This window comes from Bactrocera oleae, chromosome 3 (genome assembly GCF_042242935.1).
Source record: "Bactrocera oleae isolate idBacOlea1 chromosome 3, idBacOlea1, whole genome shotgun sequence".
In the NCBI taxonomy this organism is placed as follows: domain Eukaryota; kingdom Metazoa; phylum Arthropoda; class Insecta; order Diptera; family Tephritidae; genus Bactrocera; species Bactrocera oleae.
In genome coordinates, this window is record NC_091537.1 from 86,055,167 (window position 1) to 86,076,755 (window position 21,589).

Consider the following 21,589-nt stretch of genomic DNA (forward strand, 5'->3'; position numbering starts at 1 on the left):
TAACGCACCTCGTGATTCATGGAGTTGTTGTTCGGCAAATCGTTAAACACCGACGTTTCGCGGCCGGCGTGTGGTGTGGGCGCTTCACTGCTTGAGTCGGGCAAAAAGTCAAACATCGCCTCCACCAATTTGCTATCGTCCACCGGTTCGTCTTGCTTACGCGCCGCATCATTAATGATATTCTTTTTCACCTCCACGCGTCGACGCTGTTCAATCTCTTTCTCCATTTCGCGTCGCTCTAACTCATGTAAACGATCGCGGTAGTGTTGTTCCGCAATCTCACGCGCATGCTTATTACCTTTATGCATCAATTCTTGCTCTTCCAACTTGCGTAAGTGCAGCACCTCGGCAAATTGCTTATACTCCTCGCGCAACTTCTGATACTTACGCATAGCAATCATGCGGCGCACATGCGATTGTATCTTAATAATAGCCCACATTTTGTGCCCATACTCACGACGCACTAAATAACCACGCGCATGTGCCTGCAGTCCAACAATGTGACCGCGTAAATGTCGAAAACGATGTGAGAGTACACGTGAACGTATGAGCGCTTGCAAGCGCATGTAGCCTACACGCATTTGATGATAGCGTTGACGCTGCGCGTAACCCTTCCAGAAGCGTTGTACGGTGATGACAGCGTCGCGCATGCGCAAATAACGGCGCCGATAGACCCAACCGCGTATGGTGCGTTGCAATATAAGTATTTTGCGTGTAAGCACGCGATCGCGCTCCTGTTCAAGGAAAAGATCATGTGCATCCTTCAGAAAAACTTTCGTATTTCCCAATTGATAATCGGACTTGCCCAGCACAGTGGCGCATATGCGCGCGGTGGCCACACGACACTCCGTCCGATGCGCTGGCGGCACGCCGGGTATTAGAAAGCGATAACGCTCGACGAAATCGCGAAAGCCATGGCGTATGGGGTAACCAGCGCGACGTATACGTATCGTTTCCATCATGCCGGAGTAACGCAACTGTCGACAGCACAAACCGCGATCGAAAAGCATAGGCTTTTTCAGTTCATTCGGTTTGATGCAGCGTATGAAGAAGGGCTGACATGTGCTCAGCGTTTTCATTAGCGCGTCCAAACTCTTGCGGAACTGCGTCGAGAGTGTGGGTGTGCGTTTGCGCGTCTCAGCGCCCATTTCAATATCCTGATTGAAGATTTGACGCAAAAACTTATTCGAACTCTGACTGACCAAATGCAACAGATCGGGACTGAATGTATCGCGATTCTTGTCGAGAAAACCGCTAGTATCATAAAACACAACGCCAGCGAAATGATTTAAGCCGAAGCTGGTATTAATATCCGACTTCGGCTTCAAATAATTTTTGTGTGCGCCATGCGTTTTATGCAGCTTCGCCAACATCGTATGATCCGTACCCTTGGGGAAGCGCGCCTCCTCATCGATCAATGCCATAATATTCAATTGCTTGATGGCAATCAAGTCGAGCGCATCCTGATTGTCCACAAACTCAATGTGCTGCCAATTGATGGCCTCATGATTGTACTCCTCCTGCTCGAGTTTAAAGATATGCTGCACGAAAAATTGTTGCAAGTTCTCATTCGCATAATTTATGCAAAATTGTTCGAAACTATTTTGATCGAAATTTTCGAAACCGAAAATATCCAAGACACCGATAGCGTTACGTGATGTGCTGCGCGGCTTGAAAATCGCCGAATTAATTTTACGCACAATATGCACAAACATTCGCCCATAGATGCCCTTCACGAAGGCGTCACGCACATCCACGGACTGTTCACGTGACAGCGTTGACACCACCGTCTCGCCGTGTGCGAAGAGTGTGCGCCGCGTCAATGCGTCAATTAGCGGCTGCATCGGCAGGCCGAGTAAAGCAGCAACGCGCTCCACATTTATGTGTTCGGGTATCTCGGTAGCGTCCAAATTATCAACAACCGTCGCTTTGTACCTGATATTGCCACAGTGTAGCAGTGCTGCGAGTAATTTTATAATTTCCCAGATTTCTTGATCGGAGAAGAGCAACACCTTCATGGCGGAGCGTATATCTGAGAACTCAGCAGCATCGTCGCGTCCTTCACACGTAATACAATCGCCACCGGTGAGATATCTGAAATTAGATAATTAATAATTATTATTAGAATTGAAGTTATGATATCAAAATATTTGAGGTTAGGTTGTGTTGAAAATATCATCTACTACCGCAAACTGTGTACATAAACTCGAATTTATTAACTACAATATTTTACTATTACTTTTTCTCATAAACTCGGTGTTTAAATTTTTTTTCTTTTAACACGTTTTGAACACTAGCTTTTGGGTTTATAGGGATATAACTAGAGTTATATCAAAAACTCGAAGTTTAATATATGAAATATTTTCTTTAAACGCGTATTAAACACTACTTTTTTGGTGAGTTTATTGCCAATTTAGATGTTAATCATAATTTTTTCTCGTAAACTCGGAGTTAAACAAACTTTTTTCCTTAAACATGTCTCAACACTAATATTTAGGCTTATAGAGATATAACTACAGTTATATCAAAAACTCGAAGCTTAACATATAAAATATTTTCTTTAAACGCGTATTAAGCACTACTTTTTTGGTGAGTTTATTGAAAATTTTGATGTTAATCATAATTTTTTCTCGTAAACTCGGAGTTAAACAAACTTTTTTCCTTAAACATGTCTCAACACTAATATTTAGGCTTATAGAGATATAACTACAGTTATATCAAAAACTCGAAGCTTAACATATAAAATATTTTCTTTAAACGCGTATTAAGCACTACTTTTTTGGTGAGTTTATTGAAAATTTTGATGTTAATCATAATTTCTTTCTCGTAAAATCGGAGTTTAACAAACAAACTTTTTTCCTTAAACACGTCTCAACACTACTATTTGGGTTTATAGAGATATAACTAGAGTTAACAAATAATTTTTTTCCTTAAACACGCCTTAAACACTACTTTCAGTAAAAAACTGGGATGTTGTTCCTAAAAACTAAATCTTAAGCTCGGGTTTATGTAGTACAAATATATTCACTATGATTTTCTTGTTGTATAGAAATAAAATAGAAGTAAAAGTAGGACACAAATTAAAAGTAATTGGAATTAAAACTTCGATCAGTTGATTTGAAAAGTTGGCAAATCTTATAGGGAAACCCTTAAGTGAAAAATTGTTAATAAAGTAATTCCGTGTTAAATCGATTTGCAATATTATCATTATCCCCTTAACTTGCATCTTCCTCCCAAATCAACACCATAGACTAAATTCTTTACTTACTTATAATCCGCAGCATTGCCCAGATCCAAACGACGTTTCTCCTCCGCCGAGAGACCCGCTAATATACAGTAGAAAACATGATAATTACGCTCGCTATGATTTTGCGAAACTATTCGAGATTTCTCCAGAAGATATTGTTCGATTTTGGCGCCTTCGATGACACCACTGGAGCTAAAGTGTATGTCGATATATTTGCCAAAGCTGCAACAAAAACCAAGTAAAGTTTAAATTCTTTAAAAAACTAACACCAGCAGAACGCCGACTCACCGCGATGAATTGTCATTGCGCACGGTTTTCGCATTGCCGAATGCTTCGAGTATCGGATTCGCTTCGAGTATTTGTTGTTCGATCCACGAGTGTTTGCCACTAATTGCCGCCAAGTATTGTAATATCAATTTTGTGCTCTCCGTCTTGCCAGCGCCCGATTCGCCCGATATGACAATACACTGATCTTGACGATAGCGTTTCATATGCGCATAAGCATTGTCACCGATGGCGAATATATGCGGTGGCAATTCGCCGATTTTACGCTCCTTATACAATTTGATTTGATCGGCAGTGTAGATGGGTAGTATTTGATAGGGATTAACAGCGACCAAAATGGAGCCAGTGTAAGTCTGTGAGGCAGTTGAATATAATATAATAGTAAAATAAATATGCTTATTTTAGGTTATGAGCGCACACTTACATAGATCAAATTCTCTTTGTAGCGTATGAGTAGATTTCTGAGAATGCCCGCCTCGTGCAGATCACCCAACGATATCATATCCTCCACACCCTGCACCGAGGAGGCATGCATCGCTTTGATGCGCCGTTCGGGCGATAGCCAAATTTCATTGCCATCATCGTCGCGTACTTGTATGCGTCTACCTTCGGCCGTAATGACACGAGCGCCAATGGCTACATCGAATTCCCTACCCGATGCGGGTTCTATCCAGATGTAGTCACCCTAAGGAAAAGAGAAGAAATTGAAATTAATATTGGAATAATGATCTATAAATATACATATCTACTTTTTTGTTTTTACGTAAGTATTATGAATGTGATGAATACGATATAAAGGTGTTATAAATATTGTGCGTCAGTTTCGGTTTAACTTTTTGTAATTTTTATAAATAAGTGTTAAGAGAGTATATGTTTAAAACCGAAAGTGGAATGACATGAAAACAGAGCAAAAAAAGTTAAACAAAATAAATATTTAACATTTCGTTGGGCTTCCTTAATTGTCTGAAATTCTCAACAGATTTATAAAATATTATTTACTTCTATATTTCACAACATTTACATTACATATTTACATATTGTAACAAATAATTATATAAACATAAAATAAACGATAGTGTCAGGATCAAAATATTTCTTACATGTAGATTTCAGTGAGAACAGAAGTTATTGAACTCTGTAAGTTCTTCTGCCAACTGAAAGCGATCAGTGTTATATATTATAAAACATTTTGGAGACCCTACAACTCTCGCAATTCTCATCAAGCTCAGTTACAAATTTTGAAAAGGGACAATTCATTTCAAAGTTCATTATATTTTTTAAAGCAGCATATACCATATCTTAAACGTAAGGAAACCCGATCTGCTTGGTACCTGTCTGAGGCATATAAGTTGGCTTTCATGTTTTCATATTGGTCGGCTCAAAAGTAATAAATAAATACTTCGGAACTTCGAGGATGTGCGTCTATTTTCATATTTTTGGATGGAGGGAATGATAACTAATAGGGTATAGACGAAAAAAAGAAATTTTTTTTGTGTAGCCTGGGGGTAAAATCTGTAGATTATAAAAAAAAAAATTTTTTTGGACAAAAAAAATATTTTTTTTAACACCTAGACGCCCACTCACTAAGTGCTCTAGAAGCTATGAAGAGTCCTCTTTCTGGCCAATTAAAATTTATCAACTTAAAAAAAGTTTTTGTGGTCATTATTGGAGTTTTAAAAAAAGTCTTAAATGACCACATGCTTTCCTTGAGCGTTAAAATAATATTTGAATCAAAAACCATCAAATTCGGTATATTTTATATAAACGTGAAGAGTAACTCGAAATTAACTTTTAAACTGAGTGGGCCTATAGATGTTAAAAAAAAATTTTTTTTTGTCCAAAAATTTTCTTTTTTTATAATCTACAGATTTTACTCCCAGGTTAAGCAAAAAAAAAAATATTTTTTCGCTCCACCCTAACAACTAAGAATTCTATTGAGGTAAGCCCCTAGATTTGACTTAATTCTGTACAAAATTTAAACAAGAAGCCCAAATCTAGGCCATGTCGAAAAATTAAAGAAACAGTGCTTGAAAACCGTGATGTTTGCATCAGAAAGAGAGATCAGATGATCTCAGCATCTTTATGGATAGACTCAACAAATTTTGGTTAATGTTTTGGGTATAAAGCGTAAGGCTCGTATTAAAAAACTTGAATCTTTTACAAAAGCTGAATCGAGTAGGTTTTTTTGGTACTGGGAGTATATTTTAAAGGCTAGATTAAAAATTTGTTTTAAAATACAAGCAAATGTATATTTTTGTCAGTTCGGGTCAAATTTGATCATATGATATAATTGCTTTTCTTTTGCATAAATTACATTTCAAAAATAGTAATTACTAATAAAAATCAAATACAAACTAATTTCACACAACTACAAAACTAATCATATACATATAATAGGTAATTTTAAGCATTTTTTCGTTATTGGTTTACGCATTTTCCCAAAATTATAATACAATATTTTTGTATATAATTTTCCTAACAACTAAACGTTAAATTTTAATCTGTATCGTAATTGTTTTCAGAATTTACAGTTGCACGCCACCGCGCTTAAGCACTCATCGTTCATTGTGCGCTTGTGTGCGTCCGATTGCGTACAACATGTGCCCAGAGGTGGTACATTAACCCTGCCATTAATTTAACAAACCAAAGCAGCGACTAAGCAGTCAACCAAGCGGCCCGGTAACAATATCGTACAAGCTGTTGTGGTATAGTTGTTGTGTTTGTTGTTGTTAAACTACAGCTGTTGGCAGAGGGTGCTTGCTACTGCATGTTGTTGTTATGCCTTTTGGCTATTGTGTTGCTCTTGTTCTTGTTGGTGTTGATGTTGTTAATGTTGATGTGGCTCTTAATGCTACCACTTTTACCACCAAGCAACGCAGCCGCTAGTTATAAGTCAACTGACAACAAACAACAACAACTTTATAACTAGCACTTAAGCTCAGGCTCTCATTAATGCCATGGAGGAGACAATGAATGATGTTATAAACGTACAGAGATATATGTGTATATAATTTTAACACTCAGTATACTGCGTAGCAAGATCTTGAACGTTAGAAAAAATTGGAATTTCGAGTTATTAGAGTCTAGTCCCCGGTACTGAGTTATTTTAAATCTAATAAACACGTTTATTTTTAAAATATTTATATTTTAGCTATTGTATATAATAATTTATTTTTTATGTTAAATCCTATATTTTCAATATCTTTTAAAATTTTTATATTATATTTACTTTAAAGCTATTGCATAGCTTCTATCGCAGGCTTTGAGTCAAGAAATTCCGTAACGGAAATAAACCTAACACGATCACAAAGTATGCGCAAAATATTTGCATACTTTTAGGCGTATTTTCGCATATTTCAAGCGGAACAAATCAATTGAAAAGCAGGGTCATTAAAAAATAATAATATTTAAGATGCAAACAAAATATGTAAATTATTAAAATTTAATTTATAAAAAATAAATTATTCAAACCTTTCTTTCTTAAATTGTTATTATATATTTGTTTTTCAATAATCATGTCTAGCTTACTTTTTTCATAATCATAAAAAATTGAATTTCAACATTTTTCAAATCTAAAAGCATGTCAGAAGCTTTTTAAAACCTTTATAAAAAAGTTACTAAACATATTATTTTATATAGTAATTAAAATTTTTTTTCAAAATATGTTTTTAGTCAATAACTTTATTTTCATAAATATAAAACAAACTATTTTCAATTATATTAATATCTTAACTTAAATAATTATATATTAAATATTATTTAATTTATTTTTTAAAAATTTCATTGAAGTCAATAACTTTCGATTTTATGAACATTAAAAAAGTAGTTATAATTCTGTTAATATCTTAACTAAAAATTAAATAAATATACATGCATATGTAAAATCAAAAGTAATATTAATTAAATTTTTTTTTTTAATATTTAATATTTTATTAATTATAATTTAGAACTGGAATTATTTTAAATTTACATATTGTTTTCAATTTAATTTGTATCTCTTATAAACAGTAAATATAAAACTTTGAATATTTTTCAATTAAAAAAAAAGATAACGATTTGTCAACCCTTAAAACTTTATATAAAGCGCTTAACAGAAATAAATTTTATACTAAAAGTTTGTAAATTTTTTTTCAGAAAATTAATCAGCACTATGAGTCAACCCTTGAAACTTTTGTATTAAAAATCTTTAATAAAAGTAAATAATTTAGCTAATGTTTTTTCCCAAAATATTTTTTTATTTAAAAAAAACTATTAACGATTTGGCAACACTTTTTTTTTTTTTAATATTAGCTTTATATGGCAACCACTGAAACATTTAAGTGAATAATTTATATAAAAATATTGTATAAAAGTTGATGAAAATTTTTCTAAATATAATATTCTAGAAAAAAAATTCTCAACATGGCAACCTTTACAAAATTATTTTGAAAACGGTTAACATAAATAAATAATTAAATTTAAATTTTATATAAAACATACAGAATTATTTTTAAATTTTGGAAAAACGAAAATAATGACTACCATATATGGCGACCCTCAGATTGACCATGGTTATCCTATAAAGAAAAGATGCTTTTCATATTGAAGAAAGTCGTATCATTTATAAAGAAAGCCAGTTTACCGCTTAAAAAAGTAAAATTAGTATAAGTCAAAAACTCTGTGGATTGTAAAGAGTGGCCCAGCGGGGATGCCGTATATTTTTCAACGAGTTCGACCGACTTTTATCATACACGCCAAGAAACCCACATTTATTCAAAACATTCGATCTATTGATAAACCTAATTCCCTGCGGATTAAGAAAACCAGGATTTACCAGACTATCAAATTTAATGCGAAATAAAGTATGTAATAGCATATGGAGATTGCATCGCTAATTTGGAGAGTTCTAGTTATAAGATCTCACCCTTTTATAGAAAATATAAACAGGTAATACGAGTATAGTGGAAAGGGAGGAGTAAAAATTTTATGAAAATACTGTTAAAAGTTAGCAATATACTCTCTATTCATTGATTTATATTTAATGGTGAACAGGTGCAGAACGCGCCGCTGCAAAATTCTTATGAAATACCAACGAAAGCGCGCCAGTGCTACACACTTTGGTTTTATTTTGATTTTTCTACAAACGTTGTTTTTGTTATAAATTTCATAACACCACGGCTGTTGTTCCAGCGACTTCTAAGTACATCCTATTAGATTTTATTTTGCTACCATTTCACAAACACGTACCACTACGCGCCGCGCTTTTGTTCCTACAGCTTAAGCGCGCGACACGCACGCATTGTTGTTGTTGCGCCTGTTGTTATTGTTGTTGGCGCGCATGAGGAACTCACTTAAGCGTGACATAGAGCATCCGCTCGCTCCCATTTATCATGGCGCACTTTGAAATTCATGGCTCTTCCACTATATTCCACGATTGCAAGCGGGAGTGCGGTCGAACGCATGACAACAACGCGCGGTGCGTAAATTTCAAAGCGCCGGGCAACGAAGCACTGTAATAACTAAAACAGATGACTTCCCCGGAAAGCCGTTTAGCAGATGTATACGTTTTGAATCGCGGTTTGTGTTGGATTTTTGCTTTTTGTTGGAAAAGCGGCACTTAAAGTTGTAAGCGCGGTGTACTTGCTAGAGCTGAGAGCGCGGCGCGAACGTTTAACACCCATGACGTTGAGTTGTGTATTTTTTTTCTGCTCATTTGATTTATTTTCGTTTCTGTTTCCCAGTTTTCCGCATTGCTTCGGTTCATTACTCGCATGTTTGTTGTTTTTGTTGAGCTCAAACTGTCGCAAATCATTATTTGCAACTCTACAGATGCTCCGGATAGCGCTGTCGCTGCCTCATGCGAATACACTAATAGTTATATATGTGTGTATGCGTAAAAAGCATGTTTGTTCTTGTTGTTGTTATTGCCAGTCTGATAGTGTCAGTAAATGTCATTAAGTTTGCTGTCTCCTGTTGTTGGTGTTGTTTTTAGTACTTTGATTGCCATCAAACGCGGTAGTTGTTGTTTTTATTGTTGTTTTATTAGCCACAGTTGGCATTGCTGCTAGGCGCTGTACATATGCGCTTAGTATGGTATGATGTAATAACCGTGACCTGAATCTGATGTCAGGTGTAACGTTCCATGTTTGCGGTCGAAATGGTTTGGTACACCGCGTTGTTGTTGTTGCCAATCACAAAGTTTGTTGTTTTATGAACATGACTCCAATGTGGCTTTGCTGCGAGATACTACGTGGTTTATATATATTTACAAATGTATGTCTAATGTATAATTATTGGCATATGTGGTCTGCGCATGCGTAGTTGAATTTGCATATTTCATAATATTAAACAATGTAATAATAATAGTTGAAATTAGCGCGAATTTTTGAGATTTTCATGGAGTTTTATTTGAAGTGTTGCTAACTACAACTCCAGAATAAACTACAATGTCGTAAATAGATATATAACATATGTCACGTGGTTATTCAAATTGCACTTACACTGATTCTAAGGTTCTCATTTTTACACAGTTTTCAATACATTTTCTCTACTAATGTAAACTGAAAGCAAAACGGTTTCCCTTTGACTTTAATCTGATATCTGAAGTTCCCAGTTTTCCAGAAAAAAATATTTTCTACTGTTTACATTAAAAGCGTGCACTATATATGTATGTCGAACAACACACATAACGGTACTACAGAAACAAAAATGTTCATTTATGACAACAATTATTTTTGTCTTCTTTTAGCTGACTGTATAATTTATAGTGTTGTTTGCATTCATATCTATTCTAGAGTGCTCTAGAGCTTTCATACAAGTTCCACCAGATGTGGTCAGTCATACTCAAAAACTTTCATATATGTATATTACATAGTCGTAATATAGAAATCTCCAGTTACAGAGCTTTCATATCTTTTACACAGTATGGTTTATCATACTCTAGAACTTTCATTAATTTTTTATTTATTTTCTACAATGGTGGCCATGTTCTAAAGCTGCCATATTACAGAGCTTTCATATTTTTTCTAAGGTAGTGCCAAACTATGTTCTACAGCTCTCATATATTTGTGCAGCAGAACAACTTAAAAAGCGCAAAAAAAACTTCTAATCACAGTACCTTTAAAGTACTTCTCAAATAGATTTTGTTAATAGGCTTAGTCAAAGCTTCCAATCACTTACAAATGCGCGTATAAGCTAGTAGGCTTGATTTCATTTTCTGACACACTAACCATTCTTGGGTACCTTATTGGGGTCTAAGACTTTTGACCATTGTAGTATAAGTTTCTGTTATCAATGTTGCTATATATTTTTATTTTAGTAATCTCGATATTGAACTAATACAAGTATAGGGAACCAAATTTCTAAATACTCTTGGGCGCTGGTTATAATTATGTCGATATCAGTTATCTGCGGCTTAGTGAATTGGACTTTTGACTTCATAAAACCTACTCGAAAAGTTTTAACAGCCTTAAATCGCTATGTCTTGCTATTGAATTCACAATACATTTATAAAGATTAACAATTTTTTATAAAAAAAATTTAACAGTAAGTCTGTATCGCTCAGTTTCGGTAAGAAATCATGTTACTGACTTCGCTTCCAAACCAATATGCAATTTTTATGGTTATTTACTTTATCCGACGTCTCATTTTCATTCCATTACGATCAGAAAAGGTTGTATTAGTTTTCGTTCTGATTCAATATATCTATTAACGGATATTTTCAAGAGTTGAAAAGTAGAGCCCTCTTTGGAATATTTTAATATATATTCGGAAGTTTTCGAAATTATGTTCTCTAACAAATTATTACGAATAATTTTTCTACTCACAACTAACACAATTACCCATAAATTTCAAATATATCGTCTTGAGATTGAAATTTATAAATGAAGATTTCAAGAATCTATTTATTACCTTATACGGCAAAAACGACTTTTTATCAGGGATCAACCCCATTTTTTTTTGAGTTATTGAACTATAAGTAAAAGCAATTATTTTTTCGGTTTTCGAAATTAATTTTCGAAATCAAAATATTTGTCTTCGAAGTTCGAACTTAGTGCTATTGAAAAACAATATTATTAATTATACTAAAAAAAAATAAAATATGTACAGAATCTACTTGTTTTTGTTATTTAAAAGGTCTACCTTTTCCAGTCAAATTTGTGTGACAAAATAGGATCTTCGAAAAAATATATATTTTCCATTTAAAAAAAACTGACTAGATTTTGAAAACTCTTGACCGAAAAATTTTAACACCTTTTAAATAAGAAGAAAACAAAGATTCAAATTTTTACTTTTTGAGAAGTTACATACTAACTAATAATAATGTTTTTCAAAAAGCTCAGTTTCGAAATTCGAAGGATTTTGTAGGCTAACTTCGAAACATGTGGAAATTACTTTTTCTGTTAGAATGTACTAATTTGTGTTTTGGATAGAGTTTTGCAGAGATCTAAACACACGAGTAATATGTCTAAATTCCGAATACTCTTCTATTCCAAAATAATTAGTAATACCCTTAAATAGTTTTATTAGTATTTCCGTTATACCTTGTCAGTTTCTATATATAATCACACCATTATTGGTTTTAAGATAATTTAAGTAACATTTTCGCTCCTTTTGTGTGCTTACATTTACATATACTTCTTTTGATACTGGCGCTCAGCTTAAATCTGATTGTGTACTTGAATAATATTTTTATTGTTGTAATAAAATATAAACTGCATAGAAAATGCATAAATGTACTTGTGTCTAAAACAGCAGACTCATTAAAACTTAGTTTATTTGCCAGCAGAAAAATACGCATAGCGAATAAATGGATGATAAAAATGGAGATAACAATTAACAAATGAATAATAACCATACAGAAAAGACTCAGAAAAATAATATGCTATAAATGTAGACAATTATTAAGTATGTGCAGGAAATTAATGCAAAAAGAAGGGATATCAGGATAAGATGCGCTCAGCTTTAGTTGCAAGCAGTAGAAGAGCACTACAATTACAAACCGTTGCGCCATTGTTTACTACCACAAACATATTTTCGTAAATTTTTGCAATTATATGGCAACCTCGCGTAGCGCTACAACTTAAAAATGCATTAAACTGGCGTCGTGGCATAACAATGATATATTGCCGCCAATGGCATATGAGAAGCAATTGTTGAGACGGTTGTAGAACGTGCTGAAGAAATAACTACTCTTCTGTATTTCCATTAAAAATGGCTGGCATTACTTTGAGACGATCGTAGAATTAAATGTATGCTAATAGAGGTAAAATTATTGCTTAGAAAATTATACTAATAGTAGAGTAAAGTAGAATGCATGAAAGATGACACTGCGTATGAGTAACTTTTTATATCTGGTTGTTTGGTAATTTTTTTTTTATTTTTTAGTTAGATAATTTTTTTGAACTTAAGATATATTTCACACATTAATATTTTTATTTATTTTGTATTATATTTGTGTACTTACTCGTGTTACAATCACCATTTTTGAACTTCATTGACCAATTTTAGCGTAAAATTATTCGAAATTTCTCAAACGAATTGAGTAAATGTTGTATAAGCTTTTTTAAATGCGACTAGTTGCTGCAAGAGAAAGATGAAATATATGGAAATTAGTCAAATATTTTAGAATATATTAATTAATTACGGATTTATTAATCATCTAAACTATAAATAATTATTAAAATTAAATTAATTTAATTAATAATTTTAACTATTATCTTATTTAACAAAAAATATCTTTTGAACTGCATAACATTTTTCTTTTCTTAAAGTTTCCAGATGTATTTAGTTTAGCAGTAAATTAAAAATAGTTTAAAACTTGAACAGATCTTAGAATAAGGCAAATACACTTATATTGATTTAATTTCAGAATATTTCGTATAGTTGCCACCTGACTATAAATAAATATAATGTTGGAAAATAATTTGTACTCTAAAGCATCGTGCAGTGCAGTGTGGGTACATACATGTTTTCAAAAGCTTGGTCTCAAGTATAATTTGAAAAAAGTTGCCACCCTTATTAAATTGGCAACTAGTTTTAGACGTTAAATTAAAATTAGAAATAGGGTAATGCTGTATGCGTAGATGCGATGCGTTTTTTTGAAATTAATATAACTCGTATAACTATATGACTTTTCGAATTGCCAGCTGATTTTAAATATTAGAGCTTTACTTTAAATTTACGAAAATTAATAAAATATTTTCTTTCATGAGGCATTTCACATTAAATTTGTTGACATTAAAAATACATCTAGCACTGTTGTATCATAGGAATTAATAATTAGGTGGTCTACTGAAGTAACCGCAGTATGCTACTCAAACTAATTTTCCAATTCAAATTATTACAAAATGCATGAAATAAATATTGTAGCCCGTTTTATTTAATTGATACCAATATTGCCAAACTAAATTGATTTTAACAATATCTTATAATTTCAGTCCTTCCAAAAATATCACTGGCAAAAATATTTTCTAAACCGGTTTAGTTTTTTACCATATCGTAATATTTTATTTAGTTTAAAAAAATATTAACATAGGTGGCAACTCTTTTAAAAATATTTTCAACAGTAAGTCTTCTTAAGCCTATGGAGTTTAACGACCATATTAAAAACAATCGTTTATTTTAAAAATAGAAATTTTATCTTAGTTTGTTTTCTATATATTGTTTTTACCGTATTCAAGATTTTCAACAGCTAGCAACTCTGCTCAAAAAATATATTGAATATTAAGCTACTTCGATTTGATTATAGTGGTTTTTATACTATATTATAAATAAGCTTTGAATTCAAAATGTCAAATATGTGGTAGCCTCATTTTTTCCGATCCTCAAATTATTACACTGGCAACTCTGTTCAAAAAATACATTAAATATTAAGCCTCTTTAAGGCACTTAGATTTGATAATTGTAGTGTTTCTACAATAAAATAATATTTTTGAATTAAAATTGTCAAACAGTTGGCAACCTTATTTTTTTAGATTTTATCAATGTAGTTTAACTTTTATTATGCCTTTATTCTGTACACTACTAGCGTGACGTAATTTTGTTGCGTAACATAATTTTGTTGCATTCGACAATATTATAATTAAGAAACTGTGTTTACGCTTCACAGACTTAAAATTTCTGCTAAATAATATTTATTACCTAATTTGAAACTTACATAGCTTTTTTTCAACCATCTGTAACTACACAGTGGCACCCTGTTTCACTCACTTCACGTTTAATGTCTGTAATTTGAGTAGAATCGAAGTGCAAACCGGCCTACAAGTTTGCTAATTAATTGTTTTCGTTATTGGCGCTCATATTTTATTATTGTTGTTGTTATTTTATTCAACTGCAACAATGTATTCACCAGTCTACGTATGTGTGTGTATATGTAGGTATGTATGTTAATACACTCCAAGCTGTCGTAGTTATAATGGTTGCACTTGCTTTAGTCGCTGTTGCTTTTGCTTTTGGTTTTGCATGCGAAAATGCAACGCTCTGCGCTTCTTGCTTTACCTTCGTCGTCGTCATCATCGTTGTTGGCAACAACGGCGCTGCCTTGATTTAGAGGTGAAGTTGAATGAAATTTACGGTAAATTAACTATAAGTTGCGCGATGCTGGCAAATGCAGAGCAGCATAAAGGAAATAGCCGCAACAACAACAACAACAACCAAAGTGTTTAACACATTTTGCAGTGGCAACGTTGCCACAGTGTTCAGGTTTGATTTTCTCGCCACACGCTGGCAGCGCAAGAGCATATTGCATGCAACGCGTTCAGACAGACACAGACGCCGCAATTGCAGCCATAATAAATAGGCGGCAATATATGCGCCTGTGTGTGTGTGTGTGCATGCGCAGCAGCAAAAAAATATAGGAAATTATTATGTGACACGCAAACACGTTCACAATTTTTACACTTTTACACCGTTTTCTTTGCTTTTCTTGATCCAGCCGCACTTGCCACATTCGGTGGTAGCTAGATTTTTATTTGCAATGCCAATGCTTATTATTATATATATGTATGTATATACAATATATAAATATGTCGGTATGTTCATTTGTATACCATGAACGGGGTATATTAAGTTTTTCAAGAAGTTTGTAATACCAAGAAGAAAACATCGGAGACCCTATAAAGTACATATAAGTATAAAAAATTTTGAGATATCGATCTTAAATTTTGCACACGTGCTGTTCTCTTTTAGAAGCTGTTTATTTGGCAGAATTGCAGATATCGAATCACTATAGCATATAGCTGCCATAAAAACTGATCGATCTAAATCAAGTCTTTGTATGGAAAACTTTTTCATTTGACAAGATATCTTCACAAAATTTTACACAGATTTTGGATCACATTGTTCAAATCGGATAGTTCTTGTATGGTAAAATTTTTTATTTGTCAAGGGTATTATAGCTTTTATTTTGTAATATAAATATATATGGTACATACATATGTGTGTTGGTCTCTGTTTAAGTGCCACACTACATTATACGGCACTTTTAATTAGACGCATACGCGTAGGCATTTAGCCGACCAACCGCAATACCGAATTGCTGACATACTGATAAGCCTCAACTAACGTTACAACATAAGTAAAGTAATACTGTAAAATATAAAGCGACGGCATAGAAGTGTGAAAAAAAATAGAAACAATAAATTAAAAAAAAAAATCTTTCGTAAATGAAATGCTTTTCCGGTAAATGTGTGTTGCATTCCACCTTTCGTAATACATATGCATGGGCGTGCGTAATTAATTTCCTTGTAGTGATCATATATTAATTATTTGTAGCATACAACTTTGGCTGAAATTTTCAGTTATTTTTGGTATCTGTCTTGATCATATCCTACAAGTGATGTGTATAAAACATGCTTATAAGTCTCAACTGGAATTTCTTTGCCATGAGTCACATTTCTGCTTCGGACATTGTCGGCTATAGCACAATAGGGGTTATTTATTGGAAAATACTTGATTAATATGTATGATATAGTAGTATATCTCATTGCAATGTGAAATATTTTCTTTACTACGGCAAGTCTCACAACTTCAGTTCACAAATTTTGTTAACTGAATTTCCACTTAAGATATTCGATTTCTCCTATCTGATCTGTAGCAATACCAACAAAGATTTTTGGAGTAAAGACATTAATGCGACATTCTTATACGGAATTCTTCAATTTTTACTTTTGTATATATACATATAATTTAATCAAGCATAGACTCTCATTAATTATACTAAAAAAGTTTTGCATGAGCATAAATAGCTCTCTTCAAATTAAGTAACAGTTCTAAAGGCAGCCTCCACATAAACTTCCAAACTTATGAAAATCTATGAAAAAAGGGGATTGGTTTTAAAAGATGAATATTAGATAATATAATGAGCTAGACATATATTTACAGTGCCACGATACAGGAAGGTTGACCACTATTGTGCAGAATCTATTGTCTTTTTTCATATTTTCGGAATGTTTTTTTTTTTTTGATATTCTGTTACTGAAAAGTTATTCCGAAATCCATAAAGTGATAATAATATTATCATGAACATCTTAAAAATCAAAAAAAAAAAATTAAGTTCTATGGGTTGGTGTAATATTTCTAGGCTTTTTTTTTATTAAAAGCAAAGTTTTTTTATCTAAATTAATTATTTTCATAGTTTTAAAATTTAGTAATGAAAAATTTATTATATTGAACGTTTGGTCATTAAAATTTGTTTACTAATTTTTTATGTTTAAAGAGAAGTACTTAATATAATTAAAATTCGTAGCATTTTTAGACTATAAGTGAATATTCTTTACTTGGTTTTTGTAATATAAAATTTCTTATTTTCTTGTTTTTTTCAAGTATTTACAAAGATTGGATTTTGTACTAATTTTTTTTTTTTAAATTCTTTTACCCTATCAAACTCAAATTTCATTAAATGGAAGATTAAGTAAAACATATATTTTGGACTTTATTATTAGGTCACACTATACTTTAAGGGCACACCTAATATGAAATTTCAAAAAATTCTATTTTTTGATTTTGCAATTTTCGATAGTCTATATTTTAACCAACAAATAACCAAACGTTTAAATTAATACTTCCAATTATTTTGAGTTACAGGCTTGTAAAGTTCAGATGCTCAGTTCATTTAGCTGAACCAGCTCATCTTTAAAAGGCGTTTTTCTTAAAACAACATTTTCCAAATTACCTGTGGTTATAACTCGAAGACAAATCATTTGATCGTTTCAATTTTTATATACATATTGCTGCTTGTTTTGTATATTTATCCTTCAAGCTTTCAAGTTATTCCATGAAATATTTAATTTTGGCGGGCAAAAAGTTATCTAATTTTAAAGCAAAATTTTACATTATTTTTTTTTCAAAACCTGTTATTTTCTTAAACTTTTTGTTTATCAATCGTGAGTCATTGTATAGGAAATACCTTACAGATAAAGAACTTTTCTTATTATCAAGCTATTATATAGCTTCTATCGGGGGCTTTGAGCGTGGGGACTGAATCACGGAATAACGGAAAAAAACCTAACACGATCAAAGTATGAAAAATGTTTGTATACTTGTAGGCGTATATTCGCATGTCTCAAGCGGAACAAATCAATTTAAGAGAGTCAAAAATATTAGTATTTAATATATATAAAATTTTTTTTTAATGGCAAATATGAAAATGGAATTTAATAAAAATTTAGTTAATAACAAATAATTATTCAATATTCGGAGTCATAATATTAGTAACATTATTTTTATTTTGATAAATAGCTACCCCACCTTTTGGAAGAGTATTTTGTTTGAATTGAACAATACAAGTATTATGTATTTCAATCGGATTATCAATGGTAATAAATTTCCACTTATCTTGGCTGGCGATTTCAACATCAACTTCGCTGATAAAATATCAGAGCGGTTGACAACTTTTTTATCGGAAAAATTTAATTTGAAAATGAATAATGATCCACAAGAATCCACAATAAGATATGGGACCACTATTGACGCGTTATTTTCCAGATATTTAGAGAATATCAAGTCTCAAACTTATGTTTCTTATTTCAGTTACCATAAACCTACAGTTTCAATGATAATAATTCCTGAATTACCTACATTTATTGCAAGATAATAAAAATATTTTAAGCAATATTAATTTCTCATTTATTCAATAAAAGAAAAAAAATTGTTTTCTTATCGGTCACCACGCTCAAACAGTGTAACTTGAATTATTATCAATGAAAAAATCAAAAAATTCTGCATAAAAAATAAATAAATAATTGTAACTGTATAAGTTGATAAAAAATGCAATGCAACAGCTTTACCGCAGCAGTCCCCGAGTGCCACACATACTTTTTTTTTGTGTGTTTCATTCACTACAGCAGTGAACGACATTTTTAGTAACTTTGGACATAGCGAAAATATCGTTAAAAACTAAATTTTTTTTTGAATTTTTGGTGCATATTCAGTAACATAAATGTATCGTCAAAATTTTAAAACTTTTCATTTAGTTTTTTTTTTGAACAAAATTCTCAAAAATCACATTTTTTATGCGTTTGAGAGTAAAAAAAATTAGCATATATTTAAATTATTACATTACACTAAGAAACACAGCTGACATTTATTTTCCATTTTTTTTCTTTATATTTGAAAATTTACATTTTATCTATTTGTTTTTAATATTTTTTTCATTTTTAATACAAGGTACAAATTATAATAGAAAATTTATTTCTTTAAAATATTTTTTAAGCTAATTTTTATTATTGTAAGTGTCACGATTTTACTTTTCTCTGCTTGAACAAATATTGCAGTATTCGTTTACTGCCACAATTATTAAATAATACAATAGGAAAATTTCAATTTATGAATTTTCAATAATATATTTAAAGGTAAATTTTAAATATTTAAGAATTGTTCAATAATATTTTTATAATAAGAATTTCCAAAATTTATTATATACAAATATATTTTTTCCACTTGGTATATTTTAATTTTGAGAATTAATTGTTTATTTTTTATTTGCTTATAAAAAAAATATTTGTTCAAGTTGAAAATTATTTATATAAAAAGAGTTTCAAACATTTATTTAATACTTTAAATTTTTTCCATTTGACTATTTTTTATTTGTGCGGTATTTTTTTTTATAGATTTTTAACGAAAAATTGTAGTTTTCCTTAGTTTAAAATTTGTTTAATTTGTAAAATTGAACATTTTTCCGATTTTTTTTTTATTATTTTTTTTAAATTTATATAATTAAATATTTTATCGATTGGTTTTTTTTAAGTTTTGCAATTTTTTTTCATGTAAATTGTATATATTTTGAGTGAGCCATAACATACTTTTTCAATATATATATATTTTTTAAATTTAATTGCCAATTTTTGATCTCTACCAAAATATATTAAAATACTTTTTTGATATATTTCTATTATTTTATATAAATTTCAAATATTCAAAATTAACTATATAACAATTTTTTGTTCAGGGCAACAGCAATTTACTTTGCTTTCTTTTCAAGATCACTTAATAACATAATATTTTGCAAAAAATATTTCGCTTTCAGCAAAAAGAAAACAATAAAATTGTGTATATATAGCACATAACCTAAATTTGGCTATAATTTCATATGGTCGCAAACAAACGTTTTCACGCGTTTACAGCATAATTGATAGCTGAAGCCATTCAGCGCGTTCCTGTTGACCAGATGGCAGCAAGTGGCCATTAGAAACTGCCAATTAACAGGCGAACAAGTGCACGCCTTTCACAATTATAAGAGCTCTAAGCTAGTATGTTTGTGTGTAGATAAGCAGTTGCTGCAACAGTATGTGCAACATTAAGGCAACGACAACAAGACGAAAACACATTTATTAGCTAACTTTTTCCGGCGAATGATGCGATTGCCAATGCACTGTTCCAAATAGTAAGCCAGAGTAATAGTGCTGATTGGCCTTATTTCTGCAGTGGTATGTATGAACACACTGATATGTTTGTGAGTGTGTATGTAATAATGTGTATGTGTGCTTGCTTGTGGCTTGGAGCGCCGTTGCTGCAGCCAGTTTGCTGTGCCAGCAGTTTGTAAGTGATGTGGCGACTATCACGCCACAACAAATGCCAACAATAGCAGTTGCTGTTGTTGGTTGGTTGCAAGTATGCAAACAGATTGGCGTATATTACCACATATACATAAATATGTAGCTATTTCTTATAAACACCGCGTAAGCATGTTGTTTTACCCGCGTTGCACGCCATGTTGCAAGTAGTGTTTGTGTCTGTATGTATGTTGTCATACTTTTCTAAGTGACTGTCAACAAAGCAACATTGCCCACAGCAAAAGCAACAACTGTAAAATTTGCAGCAACACACGACGTTGGTGGTTGCCAAAAGCTTCGGATTTATACTGTTATCACAACAAACTGGTTGCACGTTTTGTAATATACACACCTCTAAAAAGCAGTCATAAGCAACAAACACACATGTCTACAGTGTACATGTAAATATGTAACGCTTTATAACGGTAGTACGTTTTTATATTCTTGCAACAGCAACAGCAACAGCAAGAACAATAATAAACCAGAAGGTGGCACGAACGAAGTCAACTGGCAGCTTGTTGCGTCTTTGTCGCATTTAACATTGCCGTTGACAGTATCAGCCGCCACAAACGCCACGCAGAATGTCTACAATTTATTATGTTGCCAAATGTTGGTTAACTGCTTGATGTTGTTGTAGTTGTTGGTTGACATTCTGATGTGTTGAAGTGCTGCTGCGTTGGTTTGAGTGGCGCAACCAGTTGCGGCTGTTTAGCTGTGGCTCACTTTGCTATTTGGGGAAAAGGTTGTAAGCAGCGTTGCCACCTTAAGTAAAATCATTTCATAAATTTGTTCTAAAGATTCTTTAGTATAAAAAAAATAATTTTTTTTTTGTAATTTTCATTATATTTAAAAAAGTATATAATATATGTATATAATAATATGAATATATTTATTTACTTGAAGAATTTTTTTTACTTTACAATTACTTAACCCAAATTTTTTTTTATTGAAATAAATAGGTTTCTGTTACTTAGCAATTTTTAGCTTCGAAAAATATTTTTTATAAAATTCGGAGTTTGTTGTTGTT

The 21,589-nt window shown here is 31.8% G+C and overlaps 1 protein-coding gene across 3 annotated transcripts in view; it reads right to left on the bottom strand.

Annotated features, from left to right (window-relative positions):
- Positions 1–21,589, bottom strand: part of ck (myosin-VIIa ck) — a 63,007-nt gene that overhangs the window by 6,221 nt on the left and 35,197 nt on the right. For all 3 annotated transcript variants that reach the window (XM_014233864.3, XM_036359751.2, XM_036359750.2), the window contains exons 3-7: positions 12,978–13,093; positions 3,957–4,217; positions 3,536–3,885; positions 3,269–3,469; positions 9–2,094 (exon numbers count right to left, since the gene is read on the bottom strand). In XM_014233864.3, the coding sequence (XP_014089339.2) occupies positions 9–2,094; positions 3,269–3,469; positions 3,536–3,885; positions 3,957–4,217; positions 12,978–12,995 (2,916 nt within the window). In that variant the 5' untranslated portion in view covers positions 12,996–13,093. The remainder of the gene's footprint in view (positions 1–8; positions 2,095–3,268; positions 3,470–3,535; positions 3,886–3,956; positions 4,218–12,977; positions 13,094–21,589) is intronic.